The 21,556-nt window shown below is 31.3% G+C and overlaps 1 protein-coding gene across 6 annotated transcripts in view; it reads left to right on the top strand.

The window, feature by feature from the left end:
* The window catches only part of LOC124536810 (cGMP-dependent protein kinase, isozyme 2 forms cD4/T1/T3A/T3B), a 149,572-nt gene extending 128,655 nt beyond the window's left edge, over positions 1-20,917 (top strand). For all 6 annotated transcript variants that reach the window (XM_047113418.1, XM_047113419.1, XM_047113420.1 and 3 more), the window contains 8 exons: positions 3,654-3,795; positions 13,260-13,354; positions 14,564-14,710; positions 17,113-17,432; positions 17,899-17,986; positions 19,114-19,298; positions 20,048-20,264; positions 20,668-20,917. In XM_047113418.1, coding sequence (XP_046969374.1) covers positions 3,654-3,795; positions 13,260-13,354; positions 14,564-14,710; positions 17,113-17,432; positions 17,899-17,986; positions 19,114-19,298; positions 20,048-20,264; positions 20,668-20,833 — 1,360 coding nt within the window. In that variant the 3' untranslated portion in view covers positions 20,834-20,917. The remainder of the gene's footprint in view (positions 1-3,653; positions 3,796-13,259; positions 13,355-14,563; positions 14,711-17,112; positions 17,433-17,898; positions 17,987-19,113; positions 19,299-20,047; positions 20,265-20,667) is intronic.
* The last annotated feature ends 639 nt before the right edge of the window (positions 20,918-21,556 follow it).

Here is a 21,556-nt window from a genome sequence, read left to right as displayed (position 1 = left end):
ATTAAGGAGTATTGAAATGTGTTCAAAAAAGTTGCTTGTTAAATACTGACCGGTTCTTTACATGGGCAGTCACATTCAGTTATACCACATAGACTTGTTAAATTATGCAAATATCTCTATGAAAGCGTTGAATAATAAACAATTATATATTTTTTTTAATCCAAATGTTAGCCGTTTTATATTACCTATGATAAAACATTTAAAAAAAACAGGTAGTTTACTATTAATAAATAGTTTACAAACATTAAATAAACGTCAATGTCAAACAATCTAATACCTCAAACAAAGATAGGTTTCATTGTGATATGTGTGTGTGTACTTTAAAAGCTATAATAATATTATAAATGTGAAATTAACTAACTGTGTTTGTCTGACGCTCTTTCACGACCAAACCTGCTGAACAAGCTGAACCGATTTTTATGAAATTAGATATGAAGCAAACTTGAACGAGAAAGGACAAAGGTTTTTTGCCTGACACATAATAACCAAAACGCGTGAAAAGCCGCGGGTTACTACTAATATTTCATATTATCATTGCACAGCGACACTTTCGATTCAGTGTCCGCACTTTCGGTTGAAACACGTTGACCGTGAAAATGAGGCATTCACAATTAGCGAGACCACATTTCCGATATTACTGGGAACGTCCCAATAAAGGTTTTTGCTGTTCAATTAATTGTTTGATATAAAATTAATTGGTTTGACATTTTATGTTATGTTATGTTAATGACGTTTGCGTATCGTATATTAATTTCTGATTGATATTAATAATTATTAATTGTTATTTAAATGTAGACACATTTACAAGCTAGTGTTAATATAATACATCTATTTATAAAAGGCACAAGACATACATAATATCTTAGTTCCCTTGGTGGAGAATTAGGGATGGAAAGACTTGCTTATATTTCTTATAGTCCTATTGTCTATTTCCTGTGGTGACCACTTACCATATCAAAAAGGATGTCTATGATTGTTTTGTTAAATATGTTGGTATAGACATCGAAAAACGTGGTCACCGTTGTCACATCATTCGTTGGCAGAATCTGTTCACAGCCGGTTTCAATATCCGTATGAATAATTGATGTAGTTCAGTTTTATGTTGAGCTTATGTACTATACAATTGTATTGTATGTTTACATTTGTAATTTGTATTTCTCATAAAATATATTTAATTTGTGTCATCTGCTGACCGTACACAAGAAATGAGTGCAATAACAATGTTTATAAAACTATGTATGTTTTGAAACTAGTTCTTACTTGTTTATTAACCGACAAAAATTAAAAGCAATAAAATTAGTTAAAGAGAACATACATTTTAATGTCCATCGGTCAGTTGTAAATTGTTAATTAATAAACTAGTTTTGAATACGAGCAAAACACGTAATTATGAATGGTAATAGCACGCTTGAGTGAATTAAAGACTAATTACAATGTAATGTTAAGTGTTTCTGCTGACCCTATTTTAACAATTATGAATTACCCCATGAGCGAATTTTATGAATAATGCAAGTGTTACATGAATATGACCACAATTTCTTCGAAGCTTGTATATATGTATGTATATGTTTTTATCAATGTAAGCGATGCGTTCACTGGTAAATTTGCTATACGCATAAAATTCAAATAATTATGTATGTCATGTACTTACATCAACACATTTTTTTATAGAGATTCATCTCTAACAAAAAATATACATAATATAACGTTTCAACTTTGCTGGATTTGCTCGCGACTGTATTTGACATAGTTATATAAGCACGCTAATAGTCTTTTGACTGATTTATTCTTTTATAGTTTTGTTATAAAAAAATACAGATTACAGCGCATGCCTAACATTAATTAAAATATCAGTCAGAGTCTTTTAATATTGTTATGTTCAAGAATAAAATAAAATCAATAATAGTAACCGCCTGTAAATTTCCCACTGTAGGGCTAAGGCCTTCTCTCCCATTAAGGAGAGGGTTTGGAACATATTCCACCACGTTGTTCGGACCTCACCACGCACGGTGGAAGTGCAAGAATATTTTATAAAAATTGCCTCTAAATTGTCAAAGATTCATATCGATACTCATATATTGATAAATGCCACATCCATAAAACAAACTTTTGTTTTCAGATGTGAATGCTCCATGTAGAAAACTAGAATCGATAAAATGTATTTTATTATCTTTTAAATTTTAATGTCGGGCGCACAATCTCGCATAAATCATTATTGTCTTAATTAAAATAATGAACTACATAAATATGCAGATTGTTTATAATTCTTACAAATATTTAAGTGTTTGCAGAAAATTTATTGCTATTATCATTATTACAAAATGTTAATTAAAACACCCACTGTCATAGAGACATGCTATTATTTAAATATTAATAAATAAAGTTTTTTTTAAATTGGAGTAAAAGACAAACGCGCACATCATATGAATTTTTTAGTTTTATATGTAGGCGACGCCATTAAGTTTACATAGTATATGTAATGGTATTATACTCGTATATAATAAAATATTTAGAGACGAATATTTAATTACATTTTTCATTGATTTCGTCATTTTTTTCTCCAGAAGTCATATACTGTAACATATAACAAACAAAGCTGTTTCCTTCATATTGTTGATTTTGAAAACAAAACCAAAGTATAAACTAGTTTTGAATATCAACAAAGTTTAACTAAAACAAGTAATTAAATTGTCTTTATAAAGCTTAATTGACTTCATAATAAAATCCTTTCAAGCTTCATGTTACATAGTATATAAAGGTTATAAATTAATCCCGATCGAAGGACAAACCTTTGCTTTTATTAATATTAATGCCATTTTAAATATCAGTTGTTTAAGATAAAGACTTTTTTGCTACCATTAATTGTATTTTTAATCGTTGCTAAGTGGAATTTAACAGAGATAATTTGATTAAGAGATAATAAGATTATTAAAATTAAACAGAGAATAATTGTCTGTTGACTGTTTGATTATGAAACATAAAAAAAAAATAAGCATTCGAAATTTAAATTTCCAAATTGTTCGTACAAGATATCTTCCCTTTACTGTTTAATATCAAGCTAGATAGTGTTGAATTACACTAATTGTCTTGTTAAATCGACAATTTACTTGACATTAGCGACAGTTACTATTTGCAGTTAATACACTTTCCTACATTTAGATTTTAGTCGGAAGTGAAACTGGTTATCTCTCAGGCAGGAGAACTTTCCAATTTCATATATTCCAACCTTAACTGTACAACCAAAACGTTATCAAATCAATATAATCTCATGCCTTATAAATTTATTTCCTTACTATAATTGATTTAGTTTTAAGACGGATGCAGACTAGATGTAACATTGTTTATTTATGTCAAATTATATTTTGTCAAATTAGTTGTAGAGACGTAATCGAACTGAAAATCAGTCCACATACTTTACTGGTGAAAGTTGGTGAAAACTTGATCTATATGTGTATGGATGGATATATAAAAGTTCGGTCTATGTATACGCGGATATATCACCTTCATATATAAATATGTTAAATGTGTTTTAAAATGTTTATAATTGTTTGGTTTTCACTCGTGAATTTTGATACTAAGTTTAAAATTTCGTCAATGGTAATAACAATCGACGTTATAGGAAGTAAATGAATTTTAATCTTTTTTTTCAACAGTGTACCGATATTCAAGAACCTATCAGAAGACACGCTGATCAAGATATCCGATGTTCTGGAGGAGACTCATTACCAGAACGGCGACTACATAATTAGACAAGGCGCCAGGGGAGATACGTTCTTCATTATATCAAAGGGACAGGTAAATGAGATCATTAAATATTACTCCGTTAATCTTAACACTAATATTCCAGACTGTTATAGTTTTGTGTACTAATTCATCAGTTATAATACCACCTCAGACAGCATTGTTGTGTTTCAATTTGTAGGCTGAATCCACTGATGCATGTTATCACATTTAATACTAGGCACAATAGACAACGTCTTAGCTCAAATTGTCGACTTAATTAAAAAAAATAACAATCGAAATTTAAATATCTTGCACAAGAGTTTTAAGAATCGTTATTCGTGAAGGTTAACAATAAAGAGTTTTGACTTTTCTAATGGTGTACATGTACGAATGGCGATTTGCATATAAAACACGGATTTTTAAAAATAAATTATTAATGGCCAAACTTTCATACTACCTGATCTGTCAAACGGAATCTTAGTATATTAATCATGAATACGAGTATATATCTATTCTTCTATTGAAATATATAACGAGGTAAGTTTATATATGATAAACTTTGAAACCACTGAATCTATTGTAATATTTCTTATACCATTAGCAATCTACTTTATTCAGTAAAATAAACACTCTGTATATAAAGTTTATGTTATGTTATATAGCAACCCTATTATATTCGTGTCAGTGTGACATTTAACGTGTTACCTACTTCGTACTAAAATGTTTCATGGAACGAGATAAAACGGGTTTGTTAAGTATCCCCTATAATAATACTCAGTAACTTCTTAATTGTAATCATAGGGTTGCCATTGTTTTGAATTATCCCAAGCTTGAACTGAGAGCGTTCTGAAATAGATCGGTATTTTTTTTAATTGGAAAGGCGGGAACGCCAACAGACTAGCGATGGCCTGGTAACTTTGACGTAACTACATCTAAGTTATATGGAAAAATCGCGTCATCGTTTTAGTCATAAGATCCTTTATTGTACATATTCCTGGATTTTTTTACATAAGTATAAGTATACAAAAACTATAAAAGGTGGGCGTAAAGCTTTACCACAAATCATTTACAATAAGGTTTTATATATTTAACATTAAAATGAAAAATATTTACTCAAAGGATTTTTATCTTGCATAACAAAATGTATACATGTGCATGAAGCGGCTTGTGTACATTACAAGTTTTAATGTATGTGCTTGAAAATGACTTGGTAAAAATATTTAAAACATGATCTGCTTACTATGGAATCAGAGTGGTTGAATGCGTAATTGATACGATTTAACTTTCAAGGTTCGAAATATGTCGGACATTCGAGCAAGCATTTTTGTTGCTACCTTATCATTAAACACATTTTTAAGTTTATAACGACGACAGACAAATGCTCAAGTAAATAATATATTCATACATTATATTACAATTACGTGATTATATAATAGCTGTATGCCTCTCCGTTCTGACTTCATACTTTTAAAATATATACAAAACCAAAACTCATTTTCCCCAATTAAAGTTGGAATTACCAAAAATACTTATTGGCGGATAAACTTAATAAAACGATGTTCTAAATTTAAGCATTCTAAAATCAATAGTCTAAACGTTGATAGTCAAATAAATGTCCTTTATTAGATACTTAATAAGCTTAATCTATGCTAATATTATAAATGCGAAAGTATGTCTGTCTATCTGTTTGTTGATTTGTCATGGCCAATGCATTGAAACGAATTTGTTGAAATTTGGTTTAAAACAAGCTTGACCTCCAAAGAAAGACATAGGCTACTTTTGTGTCTCCTAACATCTATCGACCTCGAAAACGAAAGGGAAGTCGCGGAAACAACTTGTATAAAATAAAAAGTCAAAGAGGCGTGGAGGCAAATGATTATGGAAAAAAGAAATATATATAACAAATACCTTATATACAATACTCATACTTGTAAATGCAAAATAACAAGAATATAATTATTTGTATGCAAATCGATTTCACCTGAACATTCTCTATTCGTCTTGGTTTCCATATTGTTTTGATGACGTCACGCTCTTAGAATTTACATCGCACAAGTGAAGATGCTCTCTTAGCAGACGTTAACAGTTTTACTTTCGTTTATGTCGACTTTCAAGACAGACTTTAGGCACGCCTCTGTTTTGTTAATATTCAATTGGTCACACTTCGTATAACTTATCACACACACACACTCACACACATATGTAACGCTTAAATATGGGTCTTTAGTGCGTATGGAAATATACAAATTCCGCATATGTGGTAGTGCGTGACGACTCATACATTCATATTAATTTATTTATTTATACTTTCTGCACTCCAATTAACAATACATTAACATATGTACTAAATAAATATACGGAATGTATGGAGTTGCTTTGGGCAAGGAATAATAATAAATGTTCAAACAAATGAATATTGGTCAGAGTTTGTATCCGCTATCATTCGCTGGGCTATAAGCTCATAGCCGAGTTATATATTTTCTGATTATACTCGTATATCACCTTATTCGTGCTTAAAACATGGAACTCTGGCCGGTATCGTTCACACGATGTGACAATAGGCTCAATTAAATATCGCCGCGATAATTATTCTCTAAAGAACATTGACATGTGACTTGATTATTTACTTAATTTATTTTTTGTTACTGACTTTGAAGTTATATTGTCCGCGTAGAAACGGTGATTGTAAATAAGTTCACCTTGGCATTTAGTTGAACCTCGATACTGTGTACACTCATTCGCAACAACGAAAATACGATTTGCAATTTCGAAAACACCTTTTCAAATAATATCTAATAAATATTATTAATATCTGCGATTTCTTTCATTATTTTTTATCACATTGATTGTAATCAAAATGTCATAAGAGCCGTGGATTTCAGTGTTACTCGCATTAAGAAATGTTTCATGTATTCAAAGCTTATTTGCTATGTATTTGTTCCTTACACCCTTTGGTAGGATATAGTATGACACAACTTAGATGTAGCATCGGCAAAATTCGTAAAACCGATCACTCTCCCAATCATTCATCATTATCAATATTTATTTTTATGTGAATATGATCCTTACACATAAATAATAACTTGTAATATCACATGACCTAATATATTCGTCAATTTGACACATCGATTTACACACATGCACTTAATTTCTCGGGTTAAACTGACGCGATAATCTATAGCGCCGAATAGCGTCGAATGAGCTATTTCTATTGGTTGTATAAATCGGCAGTAATCGGTTTTATTTGATTTTCCGATGCTACAACTAAGTCGTGTCGCACTATTCCTAGGTTCTCCAGCCGTCATGCAGGTTATTGAATGAAATGAATCATTTTTCCAACTTATTGCCTTAAAGGTTAGAAAAAGTGAATTGTTTTCTATAATAATGAGAACTTATTAATATAAATTGAAGTTACATTGTCATTATTATTTTTATTGCCCTGTAAAGTTTTCCAATTTGTATTCTGTTACGAAGACTATTATTATTATTTATTATATATATTAACAACCTTGTCATAATAAGCAAATTTATTCTACGCTGACAGATATAATTTTATTTTTTAAATTATAACAGTATTAACAGTTGATTGACTCTGTGACGAATTAATACAAAAGTGAATTTTATGGTTATACTTTGTTATTAGTGCGAGACAAATGCTGTTTCCTGAATCTACTAACAGTTAGATGAAACGTTTATTGTATTTATAGAATACACAATATACTTGTATTATAAATGCGAAAGTGTCACTGTTACGCTTTCCCAACTACTGAAACTATTTTGATGAAATTTGATATGAAGGTTAAGCCCCAAGGAAACGCATAGTAAACTTCATTATTTCCTTCTGTAAAAGACGCTTGAGATAACTAGTTTAATATAGTTTATTAAAAACAACGATGGCTCAATTCGTTAGTTTTAAACAGACTCCTGTGTTAGTAATTAAACAAAGAGGCTAATAATAGTGGTCTTTAATGACGAAATTATGTACAACATTTTTTTTTATTAAAAACCGGCAAGTGACATCGTGATGGTAAGTGGTGATCACCGCCCATGGACATTGATGCTGCAAGATGTAAATTGAAGTGGTTTGTTAGAAATAGCACAACAATGATTATCCTAAGTGCAGTTTAACCTGCTTACAATTCGAGGATGCTGTTGGCGCACAGTTACTGAATACACGAAATAAGATACACAACATTAAAAAAGTATATGTGTGTACATTAGTAAAATAGTTATGTTTTATCGACAAGACGAAAAAACCTTTTTCGTTGGATAGCCTAATGTAATGTTTAACGTGAGTGAAACATATGTAGTTGAGCTGGTTATTTTATAAAAACGAAACGCTTTTCTTGTTTATGCGCAACAATAAAGCAACACGTTTACGAATTTTTTGTATAACACTATAGCCCGGAGAGAGTCACTACACTATTCTTACACAACAGGCAAGGATCAACCTTCGCATGCTTTGAAATAAATTACATGGATATATACGAAAATAAATAACAAAAGTTATCAAGTATCAAAATTACATAAGTGCAGTACACATATATGTCATCATGAAAATGAATATATCGTGTGTTGGCGTCTAAAAGTTTGAACAAGCGAGGCTCTAGAGTCTAGAGGCCACAATGCATGGCTGTTGTTCCTACAAGGTCAGCGCACTGCGATCGGACACCTAGTTAGGATGGTGTTTGAATTTAAGCTATAACATACTTTATTTTTACTACCATTGTATTATTCAAAAACATTTTGATCTGGATGGAATACGTTAGCATATCGGTTTTGGTAGAGAGTAATATATCATTGTTGATACTTTATCATTTAAAGGAAAATTATGGAGAAGCTATTCTGATGACGCTGACGTCACGCTAAGCACACATGCTTTAAAACAACTATATTGGCATGCATCTTTACGTAAAAGGATCGTTTAAAAACGGAAGGCAATTTACATTTTAGATGTATAAAGAGTATATATTTTGAATAAATATGATTACTGCGTGTGTAAAAAACCGTCGCAGGTGGAGGCCAAATTCTGTAACTGATTTCAAGGCAATCATTAGTTAAGATATTTTAATTTGTTTTAATATTTTAATATAATCCTATTTACATATTTATTTTGCGAATAAATATTTTGATATCATTCCAAATCCAGTTTATATAAGGTCTAATAAATCTTCGCTGACCAACGTGAACATATATCCTTAGACGCATAGGTTATGGGGTCAAATTTTTGTTCGTCATACATCCGTGTGGAAAATTGTTATCTGCATACAACCTTCCACAATTGTGTAAAACTTGCGTGTCAGGGTCAATTTTGATTCAAAGTAATACGATATTTAATTTGAACGTGTATGTTATAGTCATTATCTGGTTTCTAAAAGATATTAAAATTCGTTACTTTTTATTTTGTAAATCTTGATAGTAAATCTGTTCATATCAGGTTACAGTTTAAATTAAATTTAAATGATTTTAAAACCTATGAATACCAGCCAGCTATATTACCAGCTCGTCAATTTCTAATCACTCAACTAGTAGGTAAATAGCTAATGGTATTTAAACGACTGATGACATTACACACAAAAACATAACACGAAGAGACTTTACATCCAAATTGACTTAATTTTCAAATGAAAAAGCCTAATAATAGTAATGTCATAACATACAAATAAAATATAAAATGTATCAAGTAAGCATGATATAAAGTAGATAATAAGTATTCTTAATTCAACATACGACCTTTTTTCAAGCGCTGGATTTGTATTAAGAAAGGAGCTAAGCGTTAAACAATACGATACAATTTAAAAAAAAAATACATTAATTTAATCCATAAACTATATACATAAATTATCAAATGTATACAAAAGTATTGTAAGTATTAAATAACTAACATGACTGTATTTTTAAATATTGAAAAAGAGTAACTACTGAGTTTCTTCCGGTTCTCAATAGAACCTACTTACCGAACCGGTGGTAGCTTAACTTAAAATAGCCTATTTGAAAAAAGTATATTTTGATATTGGATTTCATCCAGTATAGTGCCTTAATTTTAAAGCTACCGGAATCAATAAAGCCGACATTTGAGCTACTTTATCAAACGTATAGTCTGTACGTGTATAAACAAAGAGTGTTAAAACATGATCATGACGATTATCTCTACTGAGAAACATTCGAATGACAAACCGTTTCATCACAAGACGTCACAATACACGCTAACCAGGATGTAATTGTTTCGTACTTCATGGTAGATTTATATTTATCGATAAATCTTATTTTTTTGCTAAACGATTTATCGACCATAAAATGCCAGTTTTTGTGTTTTAGCAATAAAATATAAGTACGACACTTTTTTATATATTGTAAATAACCGTGGTCGAAGTCTTAAGCTGCTGTTTTTACTAATATTACGAATAGTGTCAGTAATCATGATGTGTTGATGACAGATAAAGGCTTAGGCGAGTCCTGGTGAAAATCGACAAAATATAAGGGGTAAGGCGGTACTGGGGAATTTTGAAAAAATCTGCTTCGTTTTAAGCGACCTATGAGTATTGTTTATTGTACTAATACTACTAAAAATATTAAAATAATGCATTAGTATAAAAATAGTTTAAAAATATGTTTTCTCAAGAAAATATGAAATAAGACCGATGCCATAACTGAATACGAATCATAATCTTATGTCTGAGCTTAGCCGTACGTACTGTGAACATTATTGACGTTCTTGACTATTTGTTTGGTGATCAATGAATATTTACAGCCATCACGTGCCGCATAAGTATATTATATATTTTTTTATCCAATAAAAAAATGTAATAGACTTTTTAAATTAAGAATTTGTAATCTATGGTTCTTGCAAATCGTATCTACATATAAAGATGTACTTATGTTATATGTATAAATAATGTTTAAAAAAACGTAAAAATTGTAGTATAATTAATTGAAAAAACACTTAATTTTCGATCAATATAAGATTAACACGAATAATAAAAATAGTAATGGTTAATAAACAAACATATTAAATGAAGTGAGTCATATTAAAAAGTGAAATCTGAAATCGTAAAATTGCCTCGAGTATTCGTAAATAGCTTGCTTTAATATAAAATGTATCGAAACGAAAGTGATCGCAAATTACTTGTCCAAACGTTATTCAGTGTTGATTGAACTTTTTTGTCGTTTTGTATTTTACTTTTTTAGTGATCGGTTATTGTTAAGTAACCGGTGTGGTAACCGTAAACTCAAGACGTTATCGCATGCACTTCCGCTGTTATATTTACTTAACATTCGTATTCCAAAAGAGATTTATCTAATGTTGATTTGTTGTTGCTGATAAAAAATATATATATAATATATCTAGACATAAAATGATATTTTTATTCCAGAGTCTAGACTCGTTACTAGTTGTAAGTCGCGGCTTTGCTCGCGTTTTAGGTGTTGGCAGTTCAAACTTGCTTCGTTGTGGTTTGTCCGTTATAGAGCAACACATGGACGGATAGACTACAGTTTCGCATATATAATATTAGTATAGAAAAGTATATATGAGACTAGTACACCTTCTTAAAAAATTGTACCATTAAAATCAATATGACTATGCAAAAAAGCCATCATAATCGGACGCATTGAGGCGGATACAGATTCTTCACTTTTATATAACATTGTTAAAACAACTTCAAATGACAAGTTGTAAAATTCCTACCCGGAAGTGTTAACTGTCTGCAAAAGAGATTAATTAAAAACGTCACTTCTAACCTTGTCAATATAAGAAATATAAAATCGCTTAGTAACAGCTATATTCCCACTGTCTTGATCGTCCGTGTAAGAAATTATTATTAAAAATACATGTTTTATTTCACATAATTAAGAATATTAATAGATATTGTTTTGAGTGTATTCTAACAAAGCACCTATTGTCACTTTACATAGCACAAACGTGATCGCTTGTACAGTTGGGCTATGAAAAGGTTCGTCACGTTAAGACCTATTTTTGTATGCTCAGTATTAGCAATAATCTGCTTTAGCTATCGAGAATGACATATTGCGTCGCAATGTTTTGATGTTTAGATTCAAAAGGTAGTAAGAGGATAAGACTTGATAAAGGAATTAATTTGAAAACTGACAAAGGTTTTCATACTCTGACTGACGAATCGTGAAGATTCGACGTGGAGATACAATTAACGATCTTAAACAACCCTTTTCATATATCAGACGGGAACAGGTCACATTATAGAGTAATTTGATGTCATAGTTTTTTATCGTCCACATTTGGCGATACAAGTTTACTTCAGCGATTTCAACCATTTAGTCCATTGTCAATAGTGACTATGAATAACACGAAATATGATATAATTCATATTAAGTTCATGCACAAATATAGATAAACAAATAATTCTCCCTTACTTTTTAACAAAAATACAAAACATTTACGTGCTTTTCATAGCACGGGAGAGCAAACACGCAAACATTCAAATGTTCCCGAGTATTTCTTAACAAGAAATAGAATAACTTTTTATTTGCGTGCCTCGGGATATGAAACTAACACCTCGATATCAAGATAAACTACTACTGCTACTACTGAATGACTGACTTCTAGATCAGTTCAACTTTTAAAGTGTTCTTATTGTTCAATAAAACCTGATGTTTATTTAAACAATGTTTTGCAAGTACAAATAAAACAATTAACAACAATCATATTATTAATTTAACATTATAACTATGGATATTTATATTATATATATTGATATACAAATAAACTAAAGAAGGAAAAAGTAAATAACAAACTACCGATATGAACGATCATTCAATATCTGAACTATACAAAAATATTTCTTTGATTTGCGGTAATAGACGACATATGTGCATGGTATAAAAAATTCATCGGATAATTGTTAATTAAAACTGAAAGGTGTGTTTTATTACTAATATACATTATAACTTAATTCATTATTGAAACGAAATATATAAAAAAAATCTCAAAGATAAATTTACTTTTATAATTAGTTTTTCTCTAGAAGAAATACATCGCAAGGAAACCTACTTTTCTGAGAAGAAATTCTGACATACTCGTATGTACCAACATGATTCATTATATCCGACGCGTTGCGTGCAATGAAGTTTACGACCATGAAATTTCCGAATTCTTATTTTAGATATAATATATAATATTAGTTAATTGCAATTTGACTTGTTTTTTAATTTTTTTGTTGAAATAGTAAAACCTTCATGGATTTCTGATTAGATTTAAAGGCTATTTCTATCGAACGAGTTCCTTTTTTAAATAGATATTATTAAACTTAGACTAGGTTGTTGATTAAAATATTAAAATCATGTTATGTTTTTATTTAGGACTAAAGTAGTTTATTTATTAATTGAAATCATTTAGGTGTTGAGAAAATACAGATGCTAACTCCTTATCGTAACATTAAATGGAATAACGATTAAATCTTCAATTTACAACGACCTTATAATTATAAAAATATTTATTACAGTTTATTATTGATGTAATCACGTGTTATGAAACGTCACATGTTAACTTTTTTTTATTTCAGGTTAAAGTAACGCAAAAGCAACCGAACAGCAACGATGAGAAATTTATCAGAACTCTCACGAAAGGCGATTTCTTCGGCGAGAAGGCGTTGCAAGGGTGAGCGTTTAAAAACATATTTACATCTAATTACCAGTGTTCATTGAGGCTCTCACTATTTTAGAATCTTTGAAATATTACGCTATATCAATATAGGCTTTGATTTTTTTGTTACATCAAGTTTCGTTTTGCCTTAAATCTTCGTAACTGTATTAATGTCTGTAGTCAGTATAGTAGGAGTAGTGTATGCCAAAAATAATTATAGGTAAAAGTATAAAAAACAAAATTTAGAATGTGTTATAAAAAATACATTTTTATAAGAATTAATTTTTGTTTAGAGATTAAGACACAATCATATTAAGTTAAATTATCTTAGAAATGAAGACTCTAGGAAAGTGTTACTTTCGTAGATAATTTAAAATTCATAGACGCTGTGGTTTCGGTTAGATACACTTAGATTTCTCTAATCTTTTGTTGCGAAATGCTTTTTACATTTAATCATCTTCGTATGAATGTACTTAGAAAGCAAAATAAGGTCTTTGCCATTTTGGATCATTAAAATTTATGAACCTGCATATGTTCAGTAGAAAGTGTCCATCATATAAAGCTCACAAATTGAAATGGAACTATAAATAAGTCCATTATATCATTTAATATGACTTCTATTTTCGGTAACGTAATGAATGATTTGATATTTAAGATGCAACAAAAAACCAAGGTTGTTTTTTGTTTCATAAACGCTTGAAAGATTTTCATTGAGACATTCTTGTTTATTTTTTGTAACATTTAAAAAAAAAGCATTGCATAATGGTTCCTATTTACATCCCATCCTATTTACATAAAGGAGCTGTCAGAAGTACAAACGATATATAGACCATTTGGTTAAGGCAAAATGTGATGTTTACATTCTAGGCAGTCTGTATGCCGTTTGCTAAGACCTGCTTTCAATCAAGAAGTTCTTATAGTACTTCAACCATTTTATAATTGCCAAAAATGCTTTTAATAAAGTAAATGGAGATCCGACTTTCATCTAAATCTTATACGTCATTCAGACTCGCTGTCTAAAAGGGTAATTTGAATATGTATGAATGATTATATGTATCCATAGAGTAAAAAAGTCAGTTTTATTAATCATATCTTATAATATATTTGCGGAGACAATTTTAGGCACCACCTAAAAAGGTACACCCCATCATCAGGTGACCAGGCTCTCAATTAATAGATAATTTTTTGGGTAACTTTTTTTAAAATTACTTGTTAATTTTTCAGAGACGATCTTCGAACGGCGAACATTGTCTGTGACTCGCCGGAAGGCACGACGTGTCTCGTTATCGACAGGGAGACCTTCAATCAGCTGATTTCATCCCTCGACGAGATCCGAACCAAATATAAGGACGAGGGCGATGATAGACAGAGGTGAGAAACACATCTTCATTTCCATACATTTAATACGATATATAACTACTTATATTTTAAATAACAATTGTTGTACATAAAGAGCAATTATTCGCAGAACCGTTTAAAATTTTTAAATAATTCGTATGGTGTTCTTTTTTTGAATTCATAGACGTAATATCGTAAATGTTCAACTTCCGTCTTTTATTTTACTTGTAAAGGCTACTTATGTCAAGTCCACAAAAACACCACATCTAAACCGTTTGTTACGGACAACAATAGATTCGAAAGGAATGCGATTACAATGCTATTGTACTTGTGTTTTATTTTGAAACATCGATACCATTTTTGGCATCGCTTTGTCATTTAAATACTCTATTAAATATAAATATTAATATGATATGTTTAATTTCTGTTGATGCAAACTCGGATTTGTTTTACGGTAAGTGATTTTGTTTTATACAAAGCGCACTAACAATGTCTGTTTTAAAGGTATTGCTGTATTCATACTGTATTATCGTTATATAATTCACTAGCTATCATTCCCGGCTTTGTACGGTTAGAATAAGGATCGACTTAAATCACGACGATTATATCATCATATATAATTCTATTGCTCTGTTTATTTATCCCTGGAAATTTTCGTCACCGTATCGCAGCTAATTTACACAAAATATTAATGAATTGAATACCTAAATCATCATTAATTCATTAGTCAAAACCGTATGAAAATTCGTTTGGTAGTGTTGAGGTTATCGCATACAGACGCGGAAAAACTTATTTTATAATGTAGCAATCAATAATAGATAGACTTGTAATTATATTGTCTATAACATACAAAAATCTAGAATATTCGTTTGTTGAATTAAATATTCTAGAAGGCAGAAAGGAAAAAAGTTTCATAAAAGTTTTAAAAGAAGGTCTACTCCAAAAAGTATTTACATTTTTGTCGCTCGCACATTTCGCTTAAATCATTAGATGGTTTTATGTACCATAATGATATGATATACAATTACAACTTTTACGTTACATAGATTTTGTTCTAATGATGAATTAGATGATTCCAGGGAAAATATGTTGTATAAATGTAAGAAGTATCTCGGTCTATTTGGGTTGTATTCCTATCATCAATGAACTAATTTTCATACTCGGATATTTAATTTCGTGATAAACTTTGACACGGTTAAATGATTACAAGAACTAGATCTTATATAAAATTCGTATATAAATATTTATATACTAAATAATACTTACGGACTTCATAATAAAATTATCTCAACCAGAAATTTATACATAATTATTATTGATAAAACGAGTAAGTAAGAGAATAGCACTAAATGTTGTCTTGATACATAAAGATAGCAAAAGAAGGCTATAAGGCGACCAATTTCAAGATTCCAGGTTTGAATTCCAATCGGGCCAATCATATAGCATCTCAATATGATGGTATTATTTGTCTCAGAATTATACAGGATGCAATTTAGACTCCAATGATTTCATTTACTGCCCACGTGCTTCATAATAATATCACGCGTCAATCGTTAATACGTATACATATATAGTTTTACTTACAACCTTCGCAATGAATAATAATTAAAGAAATTAGTATTGAACAGTGGAAGTGAATCTGAAGCGTTATTAACTTTCCTCTTTGGCATAGAAACTAACTTTTTTCCTTTTATTATCAGCTACAATTACGGTCCCGCGGTTTTATCGCACCTATTGTCATCTCTCTGAAACACAATACTTTACACGATAAAGCGGCCACGGATAGAGCTAGCGAGTGAAGTCGATTCGATAAAATCGATTTAATCGATAACTCGAAATTATATTCTCTACTAAAAATGTTAAAACTTACTTCTTAATAAGGCTCGTAACTAATTTGTCGAATCATATCCGAGATCGGTTTAGGGTGTTCCAACATTACATATATGTAATTAGTAATTTTTAGGAATTCGAAATTTGAAAATTTAAGATGTGTGCTTGCGTGTGGAAATCGTAATCATCGGTAAAGATTTCCGTGTTATAACTGCTGATCCATCACAGTATACACTCAATAAAACAGATATGATTAAAAAAACATAATCACGCTTTTGTATACACCGAGTTTTCGTGTACTAAGTCATTCCAGGGCACGGCGTTCGTTTCTGTAATATAATCCTGCAGATACTTTTACACGTGCCACGAACTAATAAATCTTTCGAAAATAAAAAAAAAAACTTAAAAGTAAAAAACGCAAATTATGAAATACAATACCATAACCAAGTCGTGACGTTTTATTTGTAAATATGTAATTAATTAACAATAAAAAAATTCAAACTTATTTGCTGGTTCTACTTGGTACAGACGTTATATTTAATGAGATCATTCTATTTGAATGAAGTGTATTTAGTATTGATTGGATAATTTCTTTCAAATTTCAGACTGAACGAAGAGTTCGCCAACTTGAGGTTGTCCGATCTCCGCATCATCGCTACGTTGGGTATTGGAGGATTCGGTCGAGTCGAACTCGTGCAGATACAAGGCGACTCGAGTCGATCGTTCGCCTTGAAACAAATGAAGAAAGCCCAGATCGTTGAAACGAGACAGCAACAGCACATCATGTCGGAGAAAGAGATAATGTCCGAAATGAACTGCGAATTTATCGTGAAGCTCTACAAAACGTTCAAAGATCGTAAATACTTGTATATGCTGATGGAGACTTGCCTGGGGGGAGAGTTGTGGACTATTTTAAGGGATAGAGGTAAGACTCTTTAATTTTGTTTCGTAATAGAACACACAAAAGAAAAAAGTAATAAAACAAACGTCAATTTATTTACTACGAAATTAAGAATATGAATTAAAGAAGATCAACAAAATTTCGAATTTTCAATCTTTTTTATTAAAAGAACATCATTTATTTCGCATTAAGAGTTTTTAAATACTCGTGATAAATTGTTAAGCGTATCTACTGAAGAAAAGTATTAATCATATTTGATACACATATTTCATTTTTTGAACAATTTTCACTATTTGAAGATGAAGACTTTTCCTTTACAATAAGAGTGAAATGATTATTCTGAACGAATAAGGAAAACGAATCAAACAATGCGTTACAAGTAAATCTAAAAAATAAAAATAGGTCTGAAGATCAATTTTTATTTTAGGTTTACTAAGATATTTGTATGACTAAGGAACATATCTTTATATGACTGTTATGTAAATTTCAGGTCAATTCGACGATTCCACTACGAGGTTCTACACGGCATGCGTTGTCGAGGCCTTCCACTATTTACATTCTAGGAACATAATTTACAGGTAAATAGCTCTTTATATATGTTATTATATACGAAATATTAGACACTGTATGAATGGTGTAGCCGACAACACAGCAGGAGACTTAAATGTTATATATTGCCTTTAAGTAGGATCTCAGCAATACATTGTTTTTCTATGTAACGAAAATCACAAGAAACTAGTGGATCACCCGCGAAATTTTGCGTTTTCTCAAATTATATTTAGAAAATTTGTACATTTTTTTCTCTCTCTAAAATGTATTCTTTGTTGAATTGTAACAATTGATTAAATTGCAATCACAAATCATTTTAAGCATCCGTACATCTACGGCTGGAACGCCTCAAAATGAGAGCATCACCGATTTTTTAAGTGCAGCTACCGTCTGATAATCACTGGGACAAAAATCGGCTAACTCTATTCATATATAAGATATTTCTTTTCAAATTTATAACTGATAAAGGATTAACAAGTAACAGCCGGAACGAATCTCACTATTGAGTTAAATCATCTCTATCAGCTAACGGTTTCGTGTTTATTACAAACGCAATTTAATAATGATAGTATGTTTTCAATGTACATACAATAAAGTATAAACTGTCACAATCATTGTAACAATATTTTATATGTAAATATTGTACGTTAAATTTACATCAATTGTCTACGTCATCGGTACTGAATAAAACCTGATCAAACATTAAAGATTTATATTCATACGTCAAAGAGATAATTAGTTACTATTTAAATAACGAAATAAAGGCATATTTCCTATGATGCCAAGTAATTAAAAAAAAAAAAAAACAAAACAAAACAATTGACTTGGTGGTAGTGCTTTTTGCAAGCCCGTCTGGGTAGGTACCACCCACTCATCAGATATTCTACCGCTAAACAATAGTATGCAGTATTGTTGTGTTCCGGTTTGAAGGGTGAGTGAGCCAGTGTAACTACAGGCGCGAGGGACATAGTATCTTAGTTCCCAAGGTTGGTGGCGCACTGACAATGTAAGGAGTAGTTAATATTTCTTACAGCGTCATTATCTATGGGCGATGGTGACCACTTACCATCAGGTGGCCCATATGCTCGTCCGCAAACCTATTCCATAAAAAATAATGAAAATAAATAAAATAACATCGCCTATATTAATTTTCCAGGGATCTCAAACCCGAGAACTTACTGCTGGACTCGAAAGGCTACGTGAAGCTAGTGGACTTTGGCTTTTCGAAGAAGTTACAAGCGAGCCGAAAGACTTGGACTTTCTGCGGGACGCCGGAGTACGTCGCGCCGGAGGTTATCATGAACAGGGGACACGACATCAGCGCTGACTACTGGTCTTTAGGTACGAACCACTTCATATCCCAACTCCTCTTATTTAATTTAAATAATTTGTATTCAATTCTTATAAGTAATGCAATAATTCAACTTAGAAGGCACAAAAGAACGCTGAGAAAATTTCAACCAATATTAGAAGCAGACATATTTCTGGGATAAAACAATCAATTTAAAATATAGATTCAATCGATTCAGAATATTAGACAAAAGGCAAGATTAACTACAATCCAAGAACGAAATAATATTGAAATAAAACTACTTATAACGGATCCCGACGTTTCGAGCACTTTACAGCGTTCGTGGTACCACGTGACCATAGTTTTATTTCAATGTGTAATAATCGCGAAAATCTAAGACAACATTAGAAAAACCTATTTAAAATATTGATTAATTATATTCAGAATCTTATTTAAAAGGCAACATTAACTACAGCCGAAGAACAAAATAATATCCCCAATACATATATTTAATACGTTGTTAAAAGTGCCAACCCTAAAATGATCGTTTCGATTAATTATATTCAGAGTCTTATTCAAAAGGCAATATTAACTACAATCGATGTACAAAATAATATCCCGAATACATTTAATACGTTGTTAAAAGTGCCAACCCTAAAATGATCGTTTCGATTAATTATATTCAGAGTCTTATTCAAAAGGCAACATTAACTACAGCCGAAGAACAAAGTAATATCCCGAAAACATTTAATACGTTGTTAAAAGTGCCAACCCTAAAACGATCGTTTCGAAATCGTAGGAGTCCTAATGTTCGAGCTGCTGACGGGCTCGCCGCCGTTCACGGGCGCCGACCCCATGAAGACGTACAACAAGATCCTGAAGGGCATCGACGCCGTGGAGTTCCCGCGCTGCATCACGCGCAACGCCGCCAACCTCATCAAGAAGCTCTGCCGCGACAACCCCGCCGAGCGCCTCGGCTACCAGCGCGGAGGGATCACCGAGATACAGAAGCACAAGTCAGTGCCCTGTGCTCTACAATCTATCTTTATTTCGTAGTTATTTAAATCGATCGACTTATTATTAAGTATACCATATATAATATATCTACAAATACTAATATTATAAATGCGAAAGTAACTCTGGCTTTCTGTCTATCTGTCTGTCTGTTGCTCTTTCACGACCAATCATTAAATGAAATTTAATTTATAAAATGAATTTGATTTTTTTTATAAAATGAATTTGATAAAATGAACACCAACTTTAAACTCCAAGAATACTTTTGACCTTACACATAACACCAGCGCCCTAAAACGCGAGCAAAGCTATGGGCGATTAATAGTATTTTTTATAATTTTAAATTTTTTTGGACAAAAAAATCCATAAATGAAATCACTTGTATAATTATGTTTTACATTGCAGATGGTTCGATGGCTTCAACTGGGAGGGCTTAGCACAGCGTACACTGGATCCTCCCATCACGCCCGTCGTCAAATCAGCCATCGACACGCACAACTTCGACCAGTACCCACCCGACGCAGATGAACCCCCACCTGATGACCTGTCAGGGTGGGACTCCACCTTCTAACCACGCGCGAAACGAGGCCTCGCTTGAGACAAATGGACGATGTCGGCAGTAACCGGCGGTAAGGGGTTGTCCATTAATCACGTGAGGTTTAAGACCACCCCCCTCCTCCCCCTTCTCAACATCACGTGTATTTTTATTACCTACAACGAATCTTAAAATTTTCTGAATATTATCTTAATTTAAATACAGGTATAAACTATAATCTTATTTTATTCTGAAATTAAGGACCATATTTGTTTAAAAATCGCGCATTAGACGAAAAAATAAATACACGAGATATCTTACTACACCCCCCTTTTCAAGCCTCACGTGATTAATGGACAACCCCTAATCTCCATAACAATATGTACATACGAACGTATAAGTGCCTTATACAATGACATCGAATGATCTGGTTGTTACCAACATTAAAATAATTAATGGTTTGTGATTATATTGTGAGAATATAATATGGCTATACGTTGTTTTTGATCATAAATGTAGTTCTAATTTCAAATTTACAGGCCACTAGAGCAGTGTTCTTTTCCTTTAAAAAAAAAAAATCAAAACCGTCAAATTTATTAAGGTTAAACTTCAGCTATTCGCCACGAGATGGCGTGCAAACATAATTGTCATACTAACTCTTCGAGTGTCAAAAATTATTTATCGTCTTATTAGAAACTGTATTTTAGATAGTATTTTTAAGTAAGGTCTTTGTTTTACTATATGAATATATCCATTGTC

Source organism: Vanessa cardui, chromosome 17 (genome assembly GCF_905220365.1).
Source record: "Vanessa cardui chromosome 17, ilVanCard2.1, whole genome shotgun sequence".
Lineage (NCBI taxonomy): Eukaryota > Metazoa > Arthropoda > Insecta > Lepidoptera > Nymphalidae > Vanessa > Vanessa cardui.
The sequence above is the reverse complement of the archived record's forward strand: the minus strand, read 5'-3'. Positions and strand labels throughout refer to the sequence as shown.